The sequence below is a fragment of the Crocuta crocuta genome, unplaced genomic scaffold (genome assembly GCF_008692635.1).
Source record: "Crocuta crocuta isolate KB4526 unplaced genomic scaffold, BGI_CrCroc_1.0 scaffold231, whole genome shotgun sequence".
NCBI lineage: Eukaryota > Metazoa > Chordata > Mammalia > Carnivora > Hyaenidae > Crocuta > Crocuta crocuta.
The window spans coordinates 7866163-7893816 of record NW_027528357.1 but is presented as its reverse complement, the minus strand read 5'-3'; the positions used below and the strand labels follow the sequence as shown (position 1 = coordinate 7893816).

Genomic DNA, 27654 nt, shown 5'->3' with positions numbered 1-27654 from the left:
GAAATTTTCCTCCAAGAAACAAACATATTAGCAGATGCTGCTATCATTTTACATTCACTAAGCCCCTGCGTATGCATTTGTAGATGTTTCTCCATTAAAACACACATTTATTTCTTGACACACGTCTTTGCTAGCGTCCTAAATTTGGGTTCCAGATGATCAAGAAACTCAAGCCCTTCTTCCTCCTGCCGATCACTGCAGCAGCCCACAGAGCCCGCCACAGACCCTTTTCCTTCGTAGTTATACGAACGAACGTAGTCTTCAGAGTGTTTATGCTCCTCATCTTGTCCACACAGATACACCTTCTGTATCAAAAAAGAGCACATTTTATTATTTTTTTTTATAAAACACCTAAACATATTAGCTTAAAAATAATGTCTTTGATTTACCTTTTACTGTTTAATTTTTAACCAGAGTGTGTCCTCTAACGGATTCCTACATATAAAAAATGCACATGATTGGTCTGTATTACATTCATTCTGAAAATACAGCAGATATACAAATGCTCCTAGTGAACACATTTATGAAACTTAAAGCTACACACAAAGTTAACTTACAATTCCCCATTGGAACATAAGATTTGTATAGTTGCAATGTATCTATGCAGCTTCACATATTTGGGGGACCAATGTAGGTTATGATTCTTCTGTTTATACATTAGTATATAGTGGTAATAATGTAATATCTTAAACTGGTTAACACTAGTCAATATTGATTAATCTGAACATAAAACAAGGAACTAACACCCCAAATAAAAGCTTAACAGTCTACCTGATTGATGTCGGCAGCTAGTCCTTCATGACTGAATAGGGGATTCAATACACCAAAAAATATTTATAATTTATGATCCCTCCACATAAATCTTTCAGTCCAGGTGATTCTCCTGATAATTTTTAGGGAAGAGGCTATTGGTCTTTTTATACTTCCTAAACATGTCTACATATGCCACCCCTAGATGGTTCTGTAGTTTTGTAAACATTATTTTAAAAATTAAACTTTAAAAGGTCGTTTTGGGTTTGGTCTGAAATCTAGATCTATGGTAATTAAACACTAAAAGGTGATGAGTTCCGCTGCATGAAGAGTAAAACTTTTGGGAGTTCCTGACTTCTAAATTATGCTTAAACTTTTATGTAATACCATCTCGCAGACATTGGCACTCACTTCGCCAAGCCGAGGTTGGGTGAAGCTGTGCCAGTCAGTGTACGTGTATCTGCCAGTGTCCGTCACTCCCTGTCCTGCTCCCTTGACAGATTCCAAGGTCTGATGTCCACCTCCTTTGCCGGAATCCAAAGTGTAGCCGCCTTTGACCATCTCAAAGCTTTGCTGTGTTTTGACTCCCTGGCCACCAAGAGTGCCACCAGACATGCTTGTGTCACAGATGTTGGAGGTCTGTGTGGGCAGTCTAATATTTGCTTCCTAAAAATACAGTTAGAGTTATAAAATGAATGAATGAAATTGAAACTAACAATTTACGTTCATTTCTTTCCCACCAAAATTCATATTTTGAAGGCCTAATCCTCACTGCTTTGGAATGTAAGTCATTTGAAAATAGGCCATTATATACGTATTTCGTTAAACTAAGATCAGGCTCAATTAGGGTGGGTCCCTAATCCAAAGGCAAAATTCGTTTATTTATTTAAAAAATATTTTTAATGCGTTATTTATTCCTGGGAGAGAGAGAGAGACAGTGTGAGCAGGGGAGGGTTAGAGAGGGAGGGAAACACAGAATCCGAAACAGGCTCCAGGCTCTGAGCTGGCTGTCAGCATAGAGCCTGACGCAGGGCTCGAACCCATGAACCGTGAGACCATGACCTGAGCCAAAGTCAGATGCCCAAGCAACTGAGCCATCCAGGTGCCCCTCAAAGGCAAAATTTAAACACAGGCAGGCACACATGGAAAGAATCTCAATTGAAGATTTGATTTATGCTCCCATAAGTATAAGAACTTCCAGTTGGTGGTTCTTTGCAGTCCTATGAAACTAATACAATAGGACCATGAAGTTTAAATGAATTAATTCACGCAGGTCATGTGAAATTCTGCTTGGCATAGTAAGTGCTCAATAAACATTAACTGTTACTATTACTATTATTATATTATAATCAACTGTTATTATTGGATCACCATACAATTCATAGGAAAGTGAAATCTAATTTACCGTCACTTCTTCTCCAGGTCCTTCAGTATTTGACACAATTAAATTTTGCTGGGCTACATCTGGAAAACATTTCTTTACTGTTCTTTGAGCGGTAACACAGAAACAAGTAAACAGAATACCTAAAAAATAGAAAGTATTTAAGCACAATAGTGTTTTTTCATGCAGGTATATATTAAATCATTTAAATCATATGATTTTTTTAAAAGTTTCTTCACAGAACTTTAAAAATTTTATTCCAAATATTGAGATTTTTGGGTCATAAAATTTAAAACAGAATATTAACAAATGTATGAGTATATAGACCATCTCTGCCTTATTGAGATTATGTTAGCTAAATGAGAAAAAATCAATAAAAACTAAGAAGATGAAGTGAGCATAGTTTATTAATAAGTCTCTTCTCAAATTCAGAATTAACTTAAATGATTCTCTTATTTGCTCCGCAGTCGAATGGCAACTCCCTTGGATTGAAATTTAAGCGAGTATTACTGGTACTTAAAATGCATACAGAACCCACTTAAAGGGCATTAGGCGTAAATACAAACATGAGAGGCAATTACATAAAATCAGTGGCTGATTTTGAAAGTGCACATCGACAACTAATAGTGCTAAGGGGAACATGCAGTTTAACATGAAACTCCAATCCATGAGTTAGGACACAGTAAAGACTATGGGGAAAGTCTATAAATGCAAATGGGTTGTAGAGTCAAATAAACTCTTAAAAAAGAAAGCATGAGGGAGTGTAAGTGGGAAGGAGAGAGAACAGAAAAAGTGTGAGCAATGATTTCCATTACTTTTGCATCTCTGAAACAATGGTTTGTAGAACACAAAATCTTAACCTTCTTTGCATGGATTACTTTTCCTCAGTGGTTTACCCCGTGACCGTTTTCCACACACTGGGATCTTTTTTTGTTTGTTTATGTTTTTAAGAGTTCTATTTGTTTTCTTATTTTTTAAAATTTGTTTGTTTTTAAGTAATCTCTACACCAACGTGGGGCGTAAACTCAAGATCCTGAGATCAAGGGTTGAATGCTCTTTTAGCAAAGGCTATAAAGGTCATTAAATAAAGAACTACCATACATATTTTTTAAATATTAGATAAGACTTCAACTAATACATTCTAGATAATTATACTTACATGACAGCAATGCAGAACCCAGCACCATGGCAAGAATAGCCCATCTTCCAAGTATCACGTTTGATGGCTTAAAATCTCTCACATTTTTGACATTCATCTTACAGTCAGATGGGGTCGTACAGTCACATACTCTCACTTTTAACATGTGTTTCGCATCTAAACCATGTCTGTCTTTTATTATAATAGGCACAGTATAATAGTTATAGTCAAGAATTTGCCGCTGATGAAGAATTGCAGTTTTACCTAGAGAAAAGAAGGCAGAGAAAATATATATTTATATGACATTTTTTTTTTGAAAGAGAGAGACAGAGAATGAACATGGGAAGGGCAGAGAGAGAGAGGGAGACATAGAATCTGAAGCAGGCTCCAGGCTCCAAGCTGGCAGCACAGAGCCTGATGCGGGGCTTGAACTCACAAACCGTGAGATCATGACCTGAGCTGAAGTCAGACGCTCAACTGACTGAGCCACCCAGGTACCCCTATGACCTCTCAATAGCACTATTCTTCTTCCTTGGTATTTTTGGGGTAGAGGGGGGGAAGAGAGAAGGTGCAGAATTTAGCTTAAAGGAAAAACTTCAGTGGTTTATTTTTATTTCTTAAAAATGATTTTGATTTCTTGAAACACTAAGAAAATTAATTAATATTACTCTACACTTATATTAGGCTAAGCTATACTTATTCACATATTATATTTTTATGTTTTCTTAAAATACATTTGGAACAAGAATCTAAACATAAATATATTATTCATTGCTTTAAAGAAGTAATGTATTAGGGCCCCGGGCGGCCTCGTTGGTTAAGCATCTGACTTTGGCTCAGGTCATGATCTCACATTTCACGGGTATGAGCCCCACATCCAGTTCTCTGCTGTCAGCACAGAGCCTGCTTCAGATCTTCTGTCCCCCTCCCCACTGGTTCTCTCTCTCAAGATAAATAAACTTAAAAAAAAAAAAGATATTACTCTTTTGTCTGGGCTGCTACATGCCACTCACACTGAGGAAAACCCAGAAACTTTGGAGCCACATGAGCCAAAGCCACAGTCACATTGGCAAGTCCCAGAAGCAGCCAGGAGGCCAGGGTAATGCTAGTGGCATGCACCACCACAGGGTCCACTTCAACAAATATCACCTGCATCACTTTGGAAAAGTTGGTAGGAGGCATTACCACTTAAAGAGAAACCAAAACTTCTGCCCAACTTTCAGCCTTGATACAATGTGGACCTTAGTCAGTGAGCAGACACAGGTATATGCTGCCTAAAACAAGACTGGAGCTGCTCCCATCATTGATGTGGTCCCCCTGGGATACTGCAAAGTTTTGGGGAAGAGAAAGCTCCTGAAACAGCCCATCATCACAAAGGCCAGGGCTTCCAGGGAATAGAGCAGAGGAGAGGATATAAAACCCACAGTGGGGCGTGGGGTGTGGAGCTCTGCATCCTGGTAGCCTGCAGCCATGTGAAAGGAGGTTCATTAAATGCTAAGAAGTGTTGTTTTTAAAAAAAATAAAATTAAAAAGCAAGGTATTATCCTTTTGGCGGGATCAATAAAATAATTTGTTAAAATGAATATTTATTGTAATGAGCTAAAGTGAATGTCTAAACCATCAGCCATCTTAAGGTCCTAATGATTAGAAGAGTTAGCATAATTACATACCATCCCTTGTTTCTAAATTCCAAAGTTTGTTGGCAGAATTATCCAGAAAGAATTCAAAAGGTGGACCATTCTCAGGTCCATCTGGATCTACAGGTTCGAGAACAGCATAATCCTTAGCATGCTGGCAAATTGTCACTTCATTATCAATCTGTGGTGCATGATCGTTATTATCTTCCAAATGAACTACCAGGGTTCCCGTGCAAGATCTGCCAGCTAAGAAAAATTCAAAATAGGATATTTCTTTACTTAAAATTTTATTTTCAACATCTCCATGCTACTCAGATGACAGATAGGCTTTCTACTGGCTATCTGCACTTAAATCTCACAGTTTTTAGAGCACAAATACTATTGCTACAAGTACAAATAGTGACATGTCACTCTCCCTTAAAGGTTGATGGCTGTGTCAGATATATTGAGGTGCTTTTTAAAATGAAGAGGCAAGACATTATGAGTAATATCACTACAGAATAAACGGTTGAAAATAAAATTGATGTCTTAAACCTTTCTGAAGAGCATATATTCAACCTGAAAATCAAAGACTTTGGTCATCAGTCAGTTCCTTGACCCTCTTCTGATTCATTTCCTCACATCCTCTTTGCTCAGACTTTGGAAACTTCTCATCAAACCCATGGAGTATGTTCCTTCTTGTCTGCTTTGGTACATTCTGTTTGTTGCCACTGCTAGGAATACTTTTGTCTTTCTCTTTGCCTGATAAAATCTGATTATCCTTCAAAAGTCCCCTCAAATATCACCTCCTTGTGAAACTTGCTGTGTCTTCTATGGATAATGGTAGCAATATTCTCTTTTGATTTCTCAGAACACTTTGCTCATCATTGACTCACACACTGAACTGTGAACACTTTCATCCTGAGAACTGAGTCATACTCACCTTGAGAGACTATTGATCTCCTTAGCATTTCTTGGGTAACTTATAACTTCATACTGACACACTGAACATAAGGTTATGACTATTTTGCACTTTCCAAAAAACTTAATTGAATAAACTATAAAAATAAATTTTCACTCCCTCCTTCATTCAAAAAGTGTGTTTTTGACAATAGGAGCTCTTACTCAGCTTTAGATGGCCGCTAGTGTTGTTCTAATACTTTACACATTGTCTCAGTAAATATTTTTAATGACAACATTGTCCATTATTTGTGTTTAACAGATAATGAAATTCAAAAAAACATGTTTAGAATTTATCATTTGTGATAAGATAATAAACTACAGTAAATGGCAAGCTTTCAAAATTGAAGTAAACAGAAAAATAATTGATAAGGTTTCTATTTTTTTTTTTTTGCTTCAAATGTCAGTCTACATTTGGAGCATATATGTTGAATTTATCATAAACATCACTATAAATTATATGTAAATAAAATCCATTTTTAGTTTGAAATAAGACGTAAGTCTTTACTTGTATGCTTTGGTGATTTTTTTTTCTGTTGAGTAACTACAAAATTAATTTATTAAAAGCGACTTTTAAGTTAATTACTTAACAAAAGACAACCACTATATACCTATTTAAAAGCTATTCTTTCTGAACACGTTTTAAAATATCTAGAAATGAAAGAGAGATCTAGGTCCCCCAATAACAAATCTACAATAGCATATAAACACTTTGATACTGCCAGAAATTTGTAATAAATCTGAATACAAGTAACAACTTCAAAATCACCAAACTAACAAAGATGTGTTAATTTTCACAATCAATTTAATTAGAGGAACAGAATATAAATGAGAAACAATGAAACACCCTTTTATAGAGAAGACACATCACCTGTGATAATTAACATTATTTACTCCCTGATAATATTACTCCCTGGAAAGGGGATTTTATGAGATATTAAGAGAAGACCTGAACACAAATGAGCGGAAACACTCACAAATGTCACTATCATTCATTTGCAGAAGTTAAGGGACTTGAATCTCAAACAGGTGGGGCAGTGCTACACTAGTCAGAGGTGTATAAAACAGTGTTTTCTAGAGTGACAGCAGGGAAACCAGCCTGCTTAACTTTACAAAGACTAACATAGAAAACTGACTCAAGAAACAGAAGTAAATAAATTGAATTCTAGGAAAGCTAGAAGAATGTCTAGGTCATCACCCTGAAATATTTATGAGCATCAAAAGTAAATGCTCATGTGGGAATGTAAGTAATTACTTATATATTTGGTCCTTGGAAATACAGATTAATGGATTAAAGTGCAAATGAACAAAAGCATTGGTGTCACCATATCATCTTACATTAACACTTGTAATATCCATGTCTTTACTTCTTGAGCACACCCAGGTTATTCATGAGCCTAGGACATAGAATCTTATAGTTTACAGTTTGGCATTTCATTTCCTTGTACGTTTAGCACCAAAAGACAAAGTTCTCATATTTCTGTTCTCCATATTTTCCTTCTCTTCAAATAGTATTTTCATGAAGAAAGCTTCTTCATTTCTGTTAAATTTCCCTTTATCCTTTAATCTGGGCAGCTCTTCACTGATTTCTCCCTCTTATGATATCCATACATTTTTGGGGGAAAGTTGTCACACCAATAGCCTCTTATGAGAATATAATAGTCCTTTAAATGATGTCATGTGAGAATTTGCCCTTCTGTTGTGAATTTTAGTTTTCATGGTGATGTGTCTGGTACTTGGAGCTTACTGGACTATCAACATTCATGGAATAAGTGAGTAGAAATAAATCCTTCTGGACATCATAATTGTGTTCTTGAACCATTCAGATTTCACTTTTGTTTATACAAGAGGAGCAAATCACCCATGGTTTTAGAGTGGTGGCAACATTAACTATATTTCCCAGCTAATGTTTTCTCCATTCTTTGGTAGCTTTTTTGTCCTTCCTATATTGAAAGAACTACATCAAAAGGCTGTGTGATAGGTATCAAGAAGAAAGGAAGATCAAATGCACATGGTTATGTAATGATAGTCACATTTAGTTTTTCTTTTAGATTTGGAAACCCAAATATTTTTGGCACATGGGAATAACACTTAACAACTGCTTGTTTGTGTATTTCTATGGTGCATACATTAGCATAGTAGCACATGTATACAAACATACTGGTAAATATAGGGAGGTTGCTGTGTGCAGATCTCAGCCAGTGGACAAACAATTTTGTGGCTGGACTGGCCCTTGTGAGTCTTATATGATTGCAAGGTGCCCTAGCCATCAGGAGACTTTTGGAGAAAAAAGGTCCTGGAAATTATGTGGTCCAGCTGAGGCCGCACAGCAAGGTTGTTGGGGGTAGGACGAAGAAAGCAAGCCTGGGGTACTGTTTTATCAGGGCCAAGAGTTGGGACTAAGGGTTTCTGGAGCATGAGTGGGGAAGGGGCAGAGAGAGAGGAAGACACAGAATCTGAAACAGTCTGGAGTTCACTCTTTACTGGTGAATTTAAAACCTAAGAGCAAGAATTTAAAGCACTGGGAAGTGATAACACAAGCAACCAGTGGCCAGTTATTGAAATCAAGCAAGATCTCTAAAAGGAGACTGGGCTGGTATTGGGATGTGGCTCGGGTTTTTTGTCTTGTCTGCTTGGCGGACTAGATGGTGCATAGCCATCTCTGAAGTGGACGCCTTAGCAATCAAAGCTTAGGTCAGGCAAGCACTTGCATTACAAAACAAACAAAAGTGTCAGGGCATACACTACAATGAGCACATTCAAAAATCATTTACTGTAGGGGTGTACATTCAAAAGGGTTTTGAAAACATTACTTCATGATATTTGAAGGACATTTCTTCACAACATAAGTTCTAGAATTAAGTAGAACTGCAAACCACAGCGCAAGACTTAAGAGTCATTGTTTGATCATTCTTTAGGAAATAGGATGCATGTTTTGTTCCCCATCACAAGAAGCTCAGAGGAAACTTAACTTGTGTCAAATGGTTTTAGGTGAGTTAAACCCTTTCAGCAAGTTCAGACCATAATCATCTAAATCTGTGCTTCTGAAAATAATGGAGATCCTAGAGGATGCCACCGTGTCTTTGGCCACTCATTCATCACCTCCTAGCTTTGCATTACTGATGCACTTGAGATGATGTTGGGTGGTCTCCAATAAATTGAGCAATCAGTGCAAACATATTTCACACCAAGTTTGGATCTGACCATAAACAAAGTTCACCCGAAAGTTTGCTTAAAAACATATCCTCCATTTCTAGGAAACTGTACTCACCTGCATCCATTGCAACCACGGAAACATTGTATTGGTTGTTTTTGACAAATTTTGATTCTCTATCTAGCACTTTTATAGTTCTCAAGTCACCAGTGTTTTCATTAATTTCAAACCAGTTATCTTCATCTCCTATCTTCTTATACCTAATTTTTAGAAACCAAATGTAAATGCTCAGACCAAAGATTGAACATAATCTCAAAATATGTCACTTTGAAGAATACATTACCTTAAGCCTTCACCACTGCGTGTTTCTGGATCCAACGCTTTGTATCCATGGAGTTCTTTTCCAATTGGGAGGCCATCTGTACTCTGAAGAATTTTTACCGGTGGTTGGCATTCAGGGCCCTCATCACTGTCTTTAATTTTAACAGTGACAGTTGTAGTGCACATAGTAGGCGGTTTCGAATTTGCTGCTTTAGCGAATTGTACTTCATTAAGCACACCAATTTGCAAAACAACCTCACGATGGACTTCGTAGTTCAATGGCTGTTCAATAAACATACTTTAAATCAGTCAATTTGGACCACTGTATATAAGTAGAAGACTTATAAGTATGATCCCAGGTTTTAGCACAAAAAGGAGTATCATTTTTGCATGTAAAATGTTACCCAAAGCAGGTGCTAATGTAGTTAAAGACTAATAGTTAACTTCCTATAATGAGAAACAAACACTATTAAATACAAAATTGTTGACTATTTAACAAATTTTTCTTCACCCTTTCCTTCAGGAAGGTCTTGCCTTCACTTTTTCATTATGGGTTTAAATATTAATAGAAATTGAATAAGTGTTTTAATAAATCCAACTTTATCAAATGAGATAACAGTGATAACTAAGCCAATATGGAAGTATATTAAAAGTATGAAAAGAAATATATAAAATAGACTACTAGAACATGATATTTGGCTATAATGGAGCAGTTACTTTGAATGTATGAGTAAAAATTATGATACTATCGAAGTCCATTACATTTATTTTTTAAAATTATTATACTTAGGATTGTATAGCTCTTAATCAAAGTGCTCAGTTCTGAACTGAATAATGAGAAGCATCTTGAAACCATAGTTAAACAATTAGAGACTAAAATCTATCAGGACAACAAACAAAGGAAAGCAAGTGAAAAAAACCTAGACCCCTCAAAAAACAATCAAAAAGAAACAAACAAAAAGCCCAAGGAAGAAAAAGAAAAAGATGGGTGAGAGAAAGAAAAAGCAATGTAATAATTAAATGGCATTTTCTAAAAATCTTAGAAAAGTAAGAAAATCTTAGAAAAGTTGTACTTAGGAAAGTACAACTCATGCATATATACACAAGAGTGCATAGATGCACAACAGTGCATAAGAAAATACAGTGTCCCTAAGAAATTGATCAGGGAAATTATCCAATAGGTAGTGGAGACTCTGGGTAGAAGCAGTCCCAAAAGAATCAGATATGTCTACAGCTATAAAACCTTGAATACACCTGATCTCATCTAATCTCCAAAGCTAAGCAAGGTCAGGCCTCATTAGTACTTAGAAGAGAGACAAAGGAACCAGATTAGTTCAAGTAATCATTTTGGGTGCCACTAATGGCAACTGAATTTTTAAAATGCCTAAATGCTGGCTACCTCAAATAAAGGAGAATTAGTGGGAATAGCTGCTGAATATTTGATAGTCTGTCTTGTATATCATAGAAAAGCAAAAGTATAATATAAGAATGAGGACACTTGAAAAGTCAAGAGGTTTGATTTCCAGTAATAATTCTTCTATTTCTCTCCATCTTGTGTTCCATAAAATAAGGGATTTGGACAAGTGGGTATCGAAGACCCCTTCTAAGTCTAATACTTGATTACTAACACAATATTTCTCTGCCTTGGATTTCCCTCATGTATAGACAATGTGTTTTGTACCCACAATGCCTGTCTTCTTCCTCTCTTTTTATTTTGAGAGAGAGAGAGAAAGAGAGAGAGAGAAAGCATGAGCAGGGGAGGGGCAGAGAGAGAGGGTAAGAGAGAATCCCAAGGAGGCTCCTCACTGTTTGTGCAGAGCCTAACACAGGGCTCAGTTTCATGAACCACAAGATCATGATCTGAGCTGAGATCAAGAGTGGTATGCTTAATCAACTGAGCCACTCAGGTGCGCTAATGTCTATCTTCTAAGAAAGAGGATGAGCATATAATAATAATAATAATAACAAAACATTTATGTAAGCCAACAATAAATCATTTTAGCATTATACTGTAATTCTCTAGCCACATACATACAAATACATATAGAGATATATAGTACATAGGATATAGATATAGATATGTAGATATCAATGCCCAAGTGTAAGTTAGTATTTTTTAAAGTATTGCGTGATCTTTGTTGTTGTTGTTGTTGTTGTTGTTGTTGTTGTTGCTTACCTTGACAACACACAAGACTGCTTCATTTGTATTGGGGTCTGTGCTAATTTTGAAGTTTCCATTTTCATTTCCTTGTAGGATTGTATATACAGCCTTTGAGTGAGGAGTGTTTGGTAAGTCCTGGTCATGTACCGCCATTCGTAAAATCTCGACATCAATTCTGTTTTCTTCTACTTCTGTAAAATACTAAAACAATTGCCTCTTGTTATAAATTCATAGCATCAACAACATGATATTCAACTCTAAAACTTACATTTAAGTTGAAAGAAAAAAAGAAAATAAAGTGATATGGGAATGTACAATCATATATTGGAAATAACTTAAAAATTTCATGTATAGTGTACTTCTCTCCTCACTAAACTGACTTTTCAAATCTTACCCATTCTTTTATATTAACATATTAACTCTTCAATATTTATAGATAATTATAACCTACATTGATTTCTTCTTGTTTTTTTAAAATATTTTTTTTATTTATTTCTAGGAGAGAGAGAGACAGCGTGAGCAGCGGAGGGTCAGAGAGAGAGGGAGACACAGACTCCGAAACAGGCTCCAGGCTCTGAGCCGTCAGCACAGGGCCTGACGCAGGGCTCGAACCCATGAACCGCGAGATCATGACCTAAGCAAAAGTCGGACGCTTAACCGACTAAGCCACCCAGGCGCCCTTTGATTTCTTATTATTACTGGATGACTTGTTACTATGCCAATTTTTGTTTTTAATTTACTTCTGATTCACTAGCAAACATTTTAAAGGAAAACTTTTTCATTTTTTTGAGAAATTAAATCACATTTTTTCTCTTCCTCCCTCCAAAAAAGAAATATGTTTACAGAAGCATATTATATTAATTAAAAGACTAAACAAAGTAGCAAGTCAGAATCTTCTAGAGATGTAAAATGAATTTGTAGAAGGATGGTAGCCTGATAGCTTCTGGAGCATAACAGATCTTAATTCTAATCCCAGGTTTTCCTCTTACATGTTCTATACGTATGACATTATGAGCAAGTTATTTAACTGAATTTTTATTTTCTCAAGTAAAATATGGGATAAACTTATCCTCACAAGTTGTAGGGATCCACATAAAGCAGTGTATGAATATGCCTATCACTAGGAGTTCTCTTTTTTTAACTTGTACTCTAGTATACATAGATCAATGAAAACAATGAAAATTACCATCAAATGTTCCAGAAATAAAAGTCATTTCCTGGAAGTATCATCCTGTATATATTTCTTGTATTGTGTGCTTCCTAAAGGAAAGTTGGCTCATATGTGATGCTGGAAGTATCTACATATAGATGATGGGGGGTGGGGAGGCACACTGTACTTACTGATCTTCCAGCAGAGCAGAAAATACAAAGCTAGTCTTTTTTTTTTTTAATATCTTGGGAAGTTAAAGTGCAAAGGATACCAGAGAGAGGGTCTCTTCTGTACTCTATAAAAGGAATTTAAATCCAAGGCATCGATAACAGACTTCGGCATCCAAGAAAATGGTGAATATGTGAACAGCAAGCATGAAGGGTTAAGCCATTAGATGGCCAAGAGAATAGTTTTCTCCCTAACATTTAGAAGTAACTGGTCTTTCAATTATTATTATAGAAATCTGGTTTTTTTTGCATGTCATCTGTAAGCGACAGCACTCAAAACCAAAAATGCATAGTCTCACAGAGCTACCAAATTCCAGGTGTGGTTTTTTGAAAAAGTAAATGAAACTTGGTAAACGAATACAAAGACATACTCACAGATGTTTCCGTAAAATATGGTGAATTGTCATTTTCATCCTCAAGTGAAATTGTAATTGTTCCTGTATTAAATAAACCAAAAGGTTGGCCCCCCATGTCTCGCACCTCCATTATTAACTGGTATGTATCACATTTCTGAAAAAAAAAAGAAAAAAGAAAAGGGTACATTGATGAACACTTCTATTTCCTATCACTTGTGATTCTCATAGCCATTGCTTAGGCTCTGATTATTTTACATTCTTTATTTTTTTTTTAATATTTTTATTTATTTCTAGGAGAGAGAGAGACAGCGTAAGCAGGGGAGGGTCAGAGAGAGAGGGAGATACAGACTCTGAAATAGGCTCCAGGCTCTGAGCTGGCAGTCAGCACAGAGCCCGACGCGGGTCTCGAACCCATGAACCGCGAGATCATGACCTAAGCGAAAGTTGGATGCTTAACCGACTAAGCCACCCAGGCGCCCCTTTACATTCTTTATTTTATTTTATTTTTTAAAAGGCCACCTTAAATATAAATATAGACCAGGAGATGGGTTAGTCAGTACAATAGAAAACTGATGTGCTTAACCTAACATTTCATAATTTAAAACTATTTTATCATTCACAAATCAAATTAGGTCAATGACCTTAAGTGAGAACTTGTCTAACATCTTGTGCCTTCCCTAAATCTCTGCAGAGACAAAGAAAGGCAAAGGGAAGCCCTAAGCACAGCCTGTGTAGAAGCAAGCTGGGAGATGTGGCCGTAGAATGCCTTACTGTAACTTCTCTGGGAGTTCATTATCAGTTGAAATATAGCTTAGTGACTGTAAAATTAATTAATCAGTTCCTTACTTCTCTATCCAGTAAAGGTGTAGTTGTGGTGATGACACCTGTATCTGGATGTATGGAGAAATGCTTTGGATGATCTGGGATCTGCTGTAAGATTTTATATTTCAGGCGAGTATGTAGAGTGTCAGGTTCATCGTGGTCTATGGCAGTCACTTGTCCCACTGAAGTTCCTGTTTAGATAAACGCAATATCATCAATAATTTAAAAGAACAATATAATTGAATTACAAACAAGGCATGGTTGTAACATATTCTCCCAAAAATCACAAGTAGATTTATTTTACAGGTAAGTGGAGTATCTAAATGCTCTCCAAAATGCCAAGCTCCCCTTACTTGGAAACTTTAATTATATGGGTACTGTGAATAACATGGTTTATATTCCACACATTTGAGAATATCCACCCCACCTTTGGTAGCAGTGGTTTTCAACTTCTTCCCCTCCACCCACCACCCCAGTTCATGGACTATTTTTGGATGGGGCCTTCTCTGTGTATCTTGTTTCTTTTATAGCTGAACTGGACAAAGTTAGAGGAATAGCACAGCTTTGAATATGATAGGAAAGATTTTACACTTTGATATTTTAATAAATGTACTGAATTGTTAATATATGCAAGTAACTATGAATACACTGTGCAGCAGTCTGAGTATCATTTGGACAAGCTTTACGGCCCAGAAATCAGAGTATTAGAAATGTGTTTAATCAAACCATTAACTGTGAAAGAACAATATTAAACATGCATGCATACATAATGACAATAGAATGGATTAGGCATTTCTTGTAACTTTTTCGTTTTTTTTTTTTTAAAGTTTACTTATTTATTTTGAGAGAGAGTGAGACAGAGTGTGCACATAAGCCAGCACAGGAGGGGCAGAGAGAGAAGGAGAGAGAGAATTCTAAGCTAATAAAATTAGCTGATAATGCAGAGCTTGAAGTGGGGCTTAATCTCATGAACTGGACCACGGCCTGAGCCAAGATCAAGAGTTGGATGCTTAACCAACTGAGCCACACAGGTGTTCCTCTTGTAACTTGTCTCTTGTTAAACCTGGTAGTCTTATGCCCATTGATGTGCCTAGGTCACAATCTCAGCTGCCTATAGCATCAAATCAGTTTAGCTTTTTAAATCTGCCCTAAAAATATGCCAAGTAAGGCAATGTATTTATTTTTATAAATCAGATAAACATTTCCATGAGATGATCTATTTCTGAGTCCTTGACAATGTATTAAAACGTTGTAAAGATTCAAATTATTTATTGCTTTATAAAGGCATCTGTGACACCTACGTACATGGTCAAAACAGAAAACATAAACAGCATTTGTCTGTCACACATTCATATTCATCGTGGATTCAGCTGCCTTCTATATGAGCACCACGGAAATGAGGACAAAAAGGTTTGCCTCTGAAGAGATGATCTTGTAAGACTACAAAGTTTTATATAGAATACCCTTGACATTTCAAGCATTTTAAAAAATATTTATTTAAGTAATCTCTACACCCAACATGGGGCTCAAACTCACAACTCTGAGATCAAGAGTTGCAGACTCTTTCAACTGAGCCAGCCAGGCAGCCCTGACATTCAAGCATTTTGAAATGTTTTGCATAATTGTGTTTAAAGCATGACTGAGGAATTGAATCAAAGCAAAACTCTAGTGTTTTCCTAAGAAGTGAACTCACCAGTTCGACAATTTTCAGGCACACTGAAGATAGTCACTTTGTTTTCAAAATATGGAGCATTATCGTTATCATCTTCAACTTTGAATAGCAAGGGGAGCGGGTACTCCGGTGCGTAGCCGTCTGCAGTGGTGGCATAGGCATAGAGCTAAAAGGCAGACAAACACCATCAGCTCCTTCTCAAATGACAAGTGACACACAAAATTAGACTTAGCGGTTGGGGTAAGACATGATGTTTAAAGAAGCCTCCACAAAAGAATGTGTAACTAAGAACTTATGCGATGGAAAACACACCAGCACAGTCGCTGCTTTCACGTGGCTTGGATCCTCTCTCTGTGTTCATGTTCTCCCACCAGGTACCAGCATCTCAGCTGAATGAGTCTACTCTGCTCTCTGAATCATTCACATGCCCTCTACTTGTTAGAATGTATGCAAATTTTCCCCAGTTACGCTAATGACAAGAATATTTTTTAAGTTTAGAAAAAACAGGATTCCATTTATTTACAGATTTGCATAGACATATATATACATAGATATCAACAATCTTCAGTGATTGAATTATGAATTCTTTACTTATCAGCATTTTCTCATTTTCCTATCATAAATATATATTTATTATGTAATAGCGTTGCCAATAAAATCATATACATATTTCAAGCTCAATCTCAAAATGCTATATCTTGACCCCAAAGCCAGGATTTAATATCTTTTCCTTCTAAACACCATCAATTTATTTCTTTACACTTCTTATATGTCTTATGCATAGTAAGTATTCAATAAAGAGTTGTTGAATTAAATAGATTTTCTCCACTGACAGCACCAACTAAATGTGCCCAAGGTAATTCTGCATTAATTCACTTCTTCAGCACAGTCAATTCTTGATTGTCCTACTGTAACCATCTTCCAAAATGAGCCAGGATTAAAATTCCAGGTATCTAACTTTTCCCTGTCTTTCAATAGCCTGTTTAGTCAGTTGCCAAGTTCTAGGGATTATGACATTTCTCTGTCTCTGGCATCCATTATCTCTTTTTAAATCCTTAAAAAAATTTTTTTTTAAATCTATTTATTTTGAGATACAAAGAGAAAGAGGAGAGAACACACACACATGAGCAGGGGAGGGGCAGAGAGAGAGGGAGAGAATCCCAGGTACTATATTGGGTACCTGGTTTTGTTTTATTACCAATGATAAGCTAAGTATCTCCAAAACAAATCAAAAGTGAAATCATTACTGTAGAGAGAATGATCCAGATTAGGAATATAGCTAAACTTTAAAGCATAGCCTCACTCCCTAGGAGAATACATTTATACTCCTATAATAGAGAAATTAATTATACACTTTCTTATTTAGTCATTAAAGTAACAGTTTCAAAAAATAATAGTAATGGCTTTACAGTTTCGTTCCCATTTTTTTATACTGAAAGCAATAATCATATACATTCAAGTATATGATTGTTGTTTAAAAGAAGTATAGGATATTATACTTTCAAATTAGTTACATTTTTAGCTGAATTAGAAGAGTATTATTTACATTTCAGGTGTGTTTTTGATATATTGTTTCTCCCTTGAATTCTTCTGTAGCTTGGAGAATCTCATCTCTTTTTAGCCCTTTCACACTGCAATTTGCTGAAATTTCTTTAATCTTTGAGAAGATGCAAACAGTTGCCAGCAGGAGTGGGGACTTGAGTTTGACCTTGTAATGAAAGATATCTAATGTCGACTGGGGAGAGTATGGAGAGAGCAGTGGCATCAAAGCTGAGTGGGTGCAGAATGTGATTTGCAACATACATATAAAGACCATGGGTAGACCTATGAGTCTGGAAAAGAAACGCATGTTGCAAGACAATAAGGCTTTGGTTGGATAGGTAAGGGATTAGAAGGAAACTAAGTTTTCCCTATGTATTTACAAAAGATACAGATTATCCTCAGTGCTCAAAGACAAAAGTATTTGTAACTGCTTTCTTTCATAGAATAACTTGGAATTATTGAAGAAAATCCTCTTCTTATACAACTATTATTTGAAAAACTTGGAAAAAATGGCCTTGTACACATCCCTAAAAGATAAGATGAATTTAATGGTTTAAGACAAACTCTTTAAGCTGCAATAATGGTGTGACTCATCCAGAAATATATTTACAAGCCAAGATTAAACAAGATAACATGTGGCAAGAGAGAGAACAGGAACACAGTAAGGATATGCATTGAATTAGACTCATGGCAACTTGTTTTCAATAATCAATAAAATTGAATTATTTCAAGTAATAATAACTGGTTAACACATAACATTTATGTATAGGTTGTACAAATGCAAAAAGTAGGGAAATCCCATTAAAATCCTACTTTGAAGACAAAATCCTGTAGCAAGTGTACTGTCTGATCTGCCACTAGAATTTTTTCAGAAGCTGTACAGTTTATATATTGATTTCACCAATATTATGGTATTTAATGATCGCAACAGGTCTAAGGTACGTAAGACAACTATTAGCAGTCCATAAAACAGAGAAGGAAACAGATTCTTGAAGGTTGTGAACTGTCCAACGCTAAAAGAAAAGTGGCAGATACTGAAGATCTACTAATTTCCAGAGAAATAAGCTTTCCAATATAAAACAATAAGTAAAATTGATTTGATAGGAAAGCAAAGACATATTATTTTTCACCTTTATGTTGATAAAAAAGGCTTCCATTCTATACTGCCTCAAGTGATTTCAGAACTTGCATCATGTTTACATCTGTTTGTTATACTTCCTTTTATGAATCTTACGAATTTGCAAGTGGTATTTCTTAATATCAATTCAATCTTAAGTATGTTAATCAAAACTAGAGAAACATGAGTAATTCTGAAATAAAAATTAACCAAAAGCCACTTAAACCATGAACTCCATACTGCTTTATTCTTTCATCCTTTAAAATATATTTAAAAATAGCAAAGTAACTTTTTTATAAGTAATCTCTGCACCCAATGTGGGGCTCAAACTCATAACTCTGAGATCAAGATTCATGTGCTCTACCAACTTGAGCCAGAGAGGCATCTCAATGTAACTTATTTTTAAAGTAAAACTATTCCTTCTGGCAATAATCCAATGGGAAGCAGCTGAAGACCTCCAAATTCCAAAATCCAAAAACAGAATGTTATCAGCAGAATAAGAAATGAAATGTACATTGCAGCATACAGAGTATGCAGCTTTTTATTTCTCCTCAAGAGAGACCACTAGTGTTAGATCTTTTCTTTTTGTGAAGGAGCTATAAAAGGGACAGAGAATTTACATATTTATACCCACCCTCCCTCCCCCACATACACACATCTCTATCTGTATATTTATCAATTATTTATTTGGTTTCTAGATAGATCAAAATGTTTACAATAATGCTGAACATACCTTTCCTGTAAGAGTCTATGTAAGTCATTTTTTAAGATTTTATTTTTAAGTGATTTCTATACCCAACATGGAGCTCAAACTCACAACCCTTAGATCAAGAGTGGCATACTCCATTGACTGAGCCAGCCAGGTGCCCCATATGTAAGCTATTTTTTAAAATAACAATTTGGTATTATTATGAATAAATATGTTTATTCAGAGAAATTATAAAGAAAATATGTCATTTTAATCCAATCATTTAATTTAATTATGAAATCCCTAAAGTGTGATGTTTGTATTTCAAAAATTTCACCACCTTATACAGTGCTTTGACATCCTTAGGATAGGATGTCCACACTCTACCCCACACCACCCCCAATCATTAACTTCTTTCATAGCTGCCTAATGGGGCTACCATTTCCTATTTATGTTCCATATATCTGCTAAGATGTTACTTTCTGAACTTCCGAAGTATGAGATAATTTTCCCTTTTATGTACTCCTTTAGCAAAGAGTTCTTTAATTATGCTCACGATTCAAATCTCCAAATGCTTAAACAATTTAATTTATCATCTCCCTGAAACTCACTGTTAATTTCTACAGTATGTCAGATTAGACATCAGAACATAAGGAAATATGTGAAGTTTTAAAGAGAAAAAAGAAGGATTTAATTTTCAGGAGAGCTAAAATTTTTCTTTGGGTCAAATTAGATAGACTAAGAGGAATTGGTAAACTTATTCTGGATTACCAAAGAAGTAAAATAATATCAACGGTTTCCAAAGGTCAGAGAGGAGAAAAGAAAAGAAGCACCATATTATTCAAGAGGTTAAAGCAGTGGATCCCAATCTTTAGGATACATTTAGAATTACATTGGGTGACTTCAAATTTTTAACTGTCTGGGCCTCATCCCAGAACAATTAAATCAAAATTTCTGGGAAGTGACTAGAGCATCAGTAGGTTTTAGAAAGTGCTCATTTGATTTATAGTGTACAGTTGGGTTGAAAATAATTGAACCATATTATTATAGGGAAATTCAAACTCAAAATTTACTGTTATTGTTCCAAGCTTCTGTAGATCAAAGCCTGTCATTTAAAATTCTGTTATTACATTAAAATTTTGTTAAGTTTGTTTATTTATTTGCTTATTTGCTTATTTATTTATTTAGTGTGTGTGTGTGTGTGTGTGTGTGTGCGCACGCGCAAGCAGGGGAGGGGCAGAGAGACAGAGAGAGGGAGAAAGAGAGAGAGAGAGACAGAGACAGAGACAGAGAATCTCAAACAGGCTCCACGCTCAAACTCACATGAGATCATGACCTGAGCAGAAATCAAAAGTCTACCACTTAACTGATGCTCCTGTCATTAAATTTTCTATAGCTTTTCTCCCCTATTCTTCCCTACAATATCCATTATCTTTCTTCATCAATGGTACTAATAGAAATTTAAAGTTTATATTATATATTAATATTTAAATATTACATCAAATAATTGATTCTTCTAATATGTAAATAAGCAGCATTGAAAATATTAATACAGTAATTTAAAAGATAATTCTGAATAAACAATCCAATAATCTTACTGGAAACTGTTCATATTGTTCACGGTCTATACTTCGTGTACAAAAGATATCTCCTGTGTCCTTATCTATGTAGAACAGATTGAAGGGCTCTTTGTCCACGCCTGGTCCACTTATGGAGTAAAAGATGGTGTAGTTCTGTGCCGCATCAGATTGGACCTATAACAATAAGTGACAACTTAGGAAAAAAACAAATATGTTATGGGAAATATCTTCAACCTAATATGTTGCGATGTTTCAATTTTTAGCACTTCCGCTCTTTCCTATTCACCTATTCTTTCTTTCCCCTGCTTATTTTCTCATCATCTCCCATGTGTTTTAAAATTCTTATTCATCTTCTGTAATGTGCAAAGCCACAAACTCAATCATCTATTGATCCCAAGTTCTTTTGAGTTATCTGCATATTTATGGAAAATCTTGGAGTTATACCTTTACAATTCTTATTCACTTAATTATTATTCCTATATAAAGTATAATAACAATGTTAGTGGTTTGAGTTATTTGGAATGGAAACTTCTCTGACAAAAAAATAGAAATAATGCAACTTTCCTCCCACAATTAATTTATAATTTCAAAGCTGGTCTATTTTTACACTCTAGCTATCTGGCAGTGACGCCACTTTTTGGTAAACAAAAATACTTGTCTTTTCTGTGCAGATAACTATTATTTATTTATTTAAAGACTTTATTTTTAAGTAATCTCTACACATAATGTGGGGCTTGAACTTACAACCACAAGATCAAGAGTCACATGTCCTACCCACTGAGCTAGCCAAGCACCCTGGATAAGTATTAATTAAAGGGACAGTTGAATTATGCAAAATCTGTTAGGTATGTCTCCTAAGAATGTTATATTCTGGGGGAGTACTCAGGAGTATCTGGATATAGACCTAAAAGCATCAAAAACTCAGTATCTAAAACTTGTTTTTAAATGTTAACTATGATTTCTGGAGGAAAGTGACAAAAGACACGGATTCTTTTCTAGTTCTGGTGAATAGATGATCCTTATTAACACAAACAGGTTAAAGCCTTGATTCAATTCAAATGGAAAGTTTTAAAAATGAACAAGCAAAGCCTAACTAGGGAAAATGTACCTGCTGAACATGTTGCGGAAATGGACCTAATGAGTTCTCCATCAGTGAACAGGGAATAGGGGCCCATCGTCTCTTGCTGCGTTTGAGAACTGCGTCTTTGGTGTGTCTCTTCTTGGGAATCTGCATGCAATGAGACATGGAGAAATACCGTGCTGCCTATCATCAGGAACTGTGGTTTTCACACATACATTAACATGAGGAAAATAAGTAAGAGTTGTACATGACAAGATCACGGGTAATACCCACACCATTTCTGTTTTGTATTAATAAGATTCATATACACACATACAGATACACATAAGAACCAGTTTCACCTTGATTTAGTGGGTTAATCAAACAGCGCTTTGTAAGGCATGGCGAAAGATGCCATCTTGAGAAGTATAAACTCCCTAAAAATAGGTAATCTGTTAACAAATATCTAAAAATTAATTTTATTCCATTAGGAATGATACAACCAACATTTGTTAAAACACTAGCTACGCTGCAAAGCATTTGTATAGAGAGACAGAGGTCAGCGTTTGTTCAGGTATGTTTTGTTTTATGTGATGTGAACACTCTCCAATATGAAATAATGTTTTACAAGGCTTTTCCTAAATTCGTAATATATATAATGTGTATTAATATGTAAGCATATTCTAAATTTGGTGAAGAATTCTTGTAATCCAAAGGAATTTAGCTAGGGGATTCTCTCATATCAAATCACTTATTAATAAATTATTTCATAAAGCCCAATTCATTGGGCAGAATTTGATTAAAATGAGATTTATGTGAATTTCAGTAAACTCTCCCTTCCTACTCTTTGATCACTACTACTCACTTCAAGAAAATGAGCCTAGAGCCAGAACATTCAAACCAGTCTTGTGGACTGGCTATACTTCATTCTCTGAGGAAAGGGACCCCAAGGGATTTTCTATTAAATTGAGAGTAAGCTTTAGACAATCTCTTTAAAGAGACTGAACCCATAGTCACTTGGGAGAAAGCCATTCAAGGTAAAGTGCCACACCTCCAACCTGAATCCATTTCCACTGAGTTTTAGACTCACCCCTGCCTGTTCTTCAGGTTGGTTGTTCTTATAGCCACACCTCAAACCACCATCTGAAACCTTTGATTTGATATTCTGACTTTGCTCCCCAGCTCCAGAGCTCTTCATTTTTACGTCATTTTGCAAATAGCTCTACCACTCCTTAAAACAGTCTAGTCTTTACATAAGTTAATTAGAAGTAAACAAACAAGCGAGTATTAAGAAATGATTTTAAAGTGGAAGAAAATCTATGAAATGAAGAGCTCTCCTAAAGCAGATCATTATGCTTAAGTCTTGGCCTATATACCTTCTTTTCTTTCACATCCAGTACAATTTCTATCTCTTTCTGTTCCTGCCTCTGGTCATCTGAAAGAAAAATGTAAAAGCTCCTCCGTTCAGAAGACAAAATGAGGTCGTGTGTTGTGTAAATGGAGCCATCTTCTAGAATTCTGAAGTCCGGGTCACTTGACCAGATTAGGTGGGCTGACTGGAAGCATTCTTTTGGATTCACTGTAGGGAAGAAATTCATAGTAATTTGTAAGATAAAACAGGAATAGAACAAGTTTTACAGGAATGGCAACTGGGAGTTAGTGCTTGAGAAACAGAAAGAGGGAGGTTATGCTTGGAATTTGTTGAGTACCTACTATTATAAAATTTAGGGGCTATGGAAATTAAATAATTAAATAAATGGAGTCATCGTTTCTCGTATTTTCATCATAAATTAATTTGTGAATAGATATAAAATACTTTGTTAGCATTCCTAGATTTATTGTTTCCACTTTAACTCTTGTTTATGGGTTTGTACATATATATACAAACAAATTTATCATTTTATATGTAGTATAACTATATGATATCAGTAAATTTGGAACTTGTTTGCAATAATCTTTGGTAGTTAAAACTACCTTGCAAAAAGTAGGAAAACTAGTCTATAGTTTAAGTAATACTTAGTACATATTAAGTACTAAGTATTACTTAGTACATATTAAGTACTAAGTACTAACAACCACATATTGTGTTTGTTATCAAAATACTTCCTTTACAGATTCATATTTAACATATTTAGCGTATTTGCTATGTGTCTATAAGGTATAGACTGTATATCTTTTTAGTGTTTTCAGGTATAAGGCGGTGGATTAATTTAAAGCACTGGGCAAAGCAATGTTTGTCTTGGAAAGGATACCAATTCTGTATTGAAGGTGTAACCTTAAGGCCAATGAAAAACCTTGCTGAAAGGAATGTGAGCCTTGGACCACCAACCTATGCTTTAGGGACTGCTGTGATAGTAAGACTTGTTGCAATTTTGACTTTCACAAGCTCTTCGGTGTCATAGATCACAGATCACAAATTCTTGGTGAGTATTTGTTCATTATAATCAACCTTAAGCACAAATATTATGTGGGGGCATTTAAATTTTGACACATTGGTTTCATAACAAATGTTATAAAACATTTGTTTTATATCTAATCAATTAAAGAATGACTGGCTTTGGAATTTTGGCAGCAGATTAGCTGATATGGATTAAGATATGCTACTGGTTTTGGTGCCTTTTTCGTTTGAACTAAGCTAATTTAGAGCTTTGATGTTTGCTAACTTTTCTGTCAAGAAAAGCATACAACTAACTTGGTACCTTAACTGTTTCTAACTACTACCAAAAAAAGAGTAGTCCATCTTTCATTTTATGTTGAATTTTAATGCCAAGTAGCTACTACATGGCTTTATCCCAAACTTTACTGGAGTACCCTGAAGCTAAATGTAGCTGTGAAAACTATGAAATTTTTAATACTGTTTCTCACCTTTGCCTACAAGTGTTTCAGCCTGAAGATGAGAAGGAACTTGAAGAGAAATTTTCTGGCAAGCATCGCAAGATAATATTACAACCTCAAAAAAGAAAAGAAAGTAGGAATTACTTGTGATCACAAACTTTCAAGTTACAGTTTTGTCTTACTGATAAAAATAATGTCAATTTCAGAAATAAATTTATCTTCTAGTCTTTCAGCGGTTTTCATATTGATTTTAAAAGGGGAGATCAAAGGAAATGGCTTTAGGGGCACCACAGTCATTCAGTATCAATGAAAAGTTAGAGTGAATAGTAGTTCTTAAAACCCAAATCATATTATATCATTTTTAGAAAGTGGCTACTAACCATTGACTTTATATAGAGGTTATCATCTCTAAGGCCAATCATAAACATTGTGATTTCTTAGCATGAAGAAAGTACTTAACTTCAGAATTTAATGATGATGGATTATCATCATTATTTATATTGATATTTTTTATATTTATACACAAATTATTTCCACAGACCTACACAATTTGCAGTTATAGTTGATTAAGGCTAGAAACTATTTGAGGATTTTTTTTTTTTACCTTGTAAAGGACAGCACCCACAAATATTCACTCATCTCAGATCTCTCCTGGGACTGGCTTGGCATAAACGTCAAAGATTAAATGATCTCAAACCAAAAAACTAGCTTCAAAAGAAATATAATTTAAAATATAGAGAGTAGCCTTCAATAGGGTAAAGATCTATAATTAAATTCAAGACACAACTATTGTTTTAAAATGCCAGGTAGTCAAAGGAAAGAAGACAGATGACCTGGGGGAAAAAGTTATTAGTTTAAAAGTATTATCACGTTCAAAATATAGTTTGTTTCTTTTTCTTCACATTTTGTATTTTTTGCCTTCTGTTTATCAAAATGACTGTTTTTTGATTGTTTAAATAAAAAATAGAGCAGAGCTAGATTTCCCCGGAAACAGGTCAATTTTATTATGATTTTTTTTCTGAGGACATATTCTAGTTATGGGGACCCATTATTTGGGAAAGAGAAAGAAGGCATTATCATCCATACTTGGATATATTTCATCAGCCTATTTAAATAGTTTGTAGTTTTATGAAAACTCTGTTTAGGCAAATAATACCAAAAACTGAAATTTAAAAGGTCACATTTGTACCCAGTTTAAGTAATTAATTATATTAATTATTTTAGCCTCCCTGTCATGTTTTTACAACTCCCCACATTTTCCTTCCCGGGATGTAGCAGCAGGCTAATCATGTAGTCACACAATGATCTTTCTGTTTCCAGGCCTCTCTTCTAAGAGCTTGCTAGCTACTTAAGGGGAAAAACCACACCTGCCTTTTTCTCTGGTAAAAACTCAGTGCCTAATACACGGTAAGTATTTAAACAGAAGACATTCTTATTTATTTGACTTTTTACTCTTCCTTAATGTCAAGGAATAAACTACATTGTATCTCGAGAACTTTCGGAACATAAACAATTTATTAGTAATGATCTAAATATATGATGTAGAAAGAGTATTTTATAATTGACAAAATATATGTATATATATGTGCACACATCTGTATATGTAGATGTATGTGTTTATATGTATACACATATGTAGCCTGTATATACACACACATTATTCTCATAGGATATGGCTACGCCCCTACTCCCACAACCATCTTCTTTCCTTCCTGCCTTATGATCCCTGCTTGTTTGCTTCTGGCTCGGTAGGCAGAGCCAGTGGAGGTCACCGGAAGTACTATTCCAGTCTTCAAGTTAAATTAGCAGCTTAATGGTTTACAGGGAGCTGGGGTCAGACACTCTTTTAGTTATTATGGGGGTTAAGGATGAATGGGCAAAGGATGATTCAAAGGATAGTGGACAGAGAAGAGAACAGAAGCAAAAGAAATCTAAATGAGTCCCGCAGAAATCTTTCACTGCGGAGCACTTGGGTGGCTTAGTCGGTTATGCTTTGGACTTTCGCTTAGGTCATGATCTCGCGGTTCGTGGGTTCGAGCCCCACGTCGGGCTCTGTGCTGACGGCCAGCTCAGAGCCTGGAGCCTGTTTCAGTCTGTGACTCCCTCTCTCTCTGACCCTCCCCTGCTCACGCTGTCTCTCTCTCTCTCTCTCCTAGAAATAAATAAAACATTTTTTTTTAAAAAGAAAGAAATCTTTTACTGCATTTTACCTGGTTCTAACTCAAAGTGGTCTCTGACATTATTGTTGTTGCCTCCTCTAGGCAGTTACAGAATGAGAATTTGACCATCAACCCTGCATCACGTATTTATATGGAGAAAATGTTTATTCCCATACAGTAAAATCTTTAAATTCTGAACATAAAATGTGAAGCTAAAATAGAGAGAAAGAAAGAAAATTCACAGCTCAGAAATGCCAGCCAGAGCTATGGGACAAGTCCCCTCTCCTTCCTCCCCACCAAAGGAAAATAGCACCTGAGTGCACACTTACAAAGCTATGAAAAACCCAAGCGGAAGCCAAGTTCATAGATATTTTCCAATGGCTGTCACATTTTTTTTTTTATTGTTTTTTTCCTTTGCTCGAACTAGGAGTTCTGCACTTCTCTTAGCTTCTGGTGGGTAGAATGAAAGTCCTGGATAATTTGTGTTTGTACCCAGACTTCCTTCTCCTTTTGTTGCAGCTCAGTGGAACTAAGCATGACAAACTACAGCTCATTTAATGGCTAGTAGCAAGAGGAAACCTCAGAACCTTCTGTGACAAATGCCTAAGGAATGAATTCATCCCAATCTCCTTGGGAAAACACCACAGCAAGACTCAACAGGGGATTCCCATAAAAAACTTCAACATGCTGGCAGTGGACACGTGAAGAATAAACAAAACACCTGCTATCCTGGGTCACAAGTCTCTTAGCTCTTCCTTAGGTTTTTCTCAGATCTGTTTTTGTTTTCTCAGTCTATCTTCTCGGCCTTCCACTGCCACCCCTGCTCTCTTTCAAGCCCAAACTGGAGGGAGGAAGCGCGTAGGAACATGCACGAATTCCTTAATCCTTTGGTTGTTACTCACCAGGAGACAGAAAAGGAGCTGCTTACGGAAGATGCTCCCTGGGGCAGCAGAGGCCACAGCCAT

At 35.6% G+C, this 27654-nt stretch overlaps 1 protein-coding gene across 1 annotated transcript; it reads right to left on the bottom strand.

The window, feature by feature from the left end:
* Positions 1-27654, bottom strand: DSC1 (desmocollin 1). Its single transcript, XM_077753838.1, has 16 exons — positions 27592-27654; positions 24561-24645; positions 23072-23274; positions 21744-21863; positions 20654-20809; positions 15730-15874; positions 14061-14227; positions 13234-13368; positions 11497-11682; positions 9343-9602; positions 9117-9259; positions 4940-5152; positions 3291-3533; positions 2156-2274; positions 1162-1416; positions 1-305 (listed from the first exon to the last, which is right to left on the bottom strand). The coding sequence occupies exons 1-16, from the start codon at positions 27652-27654 to the stop codon at positions 108-110; spliced, it is 2691 nt and encodes an 896-aa protein (XP_077609964.1). The 3' UTR covers positions 1-107.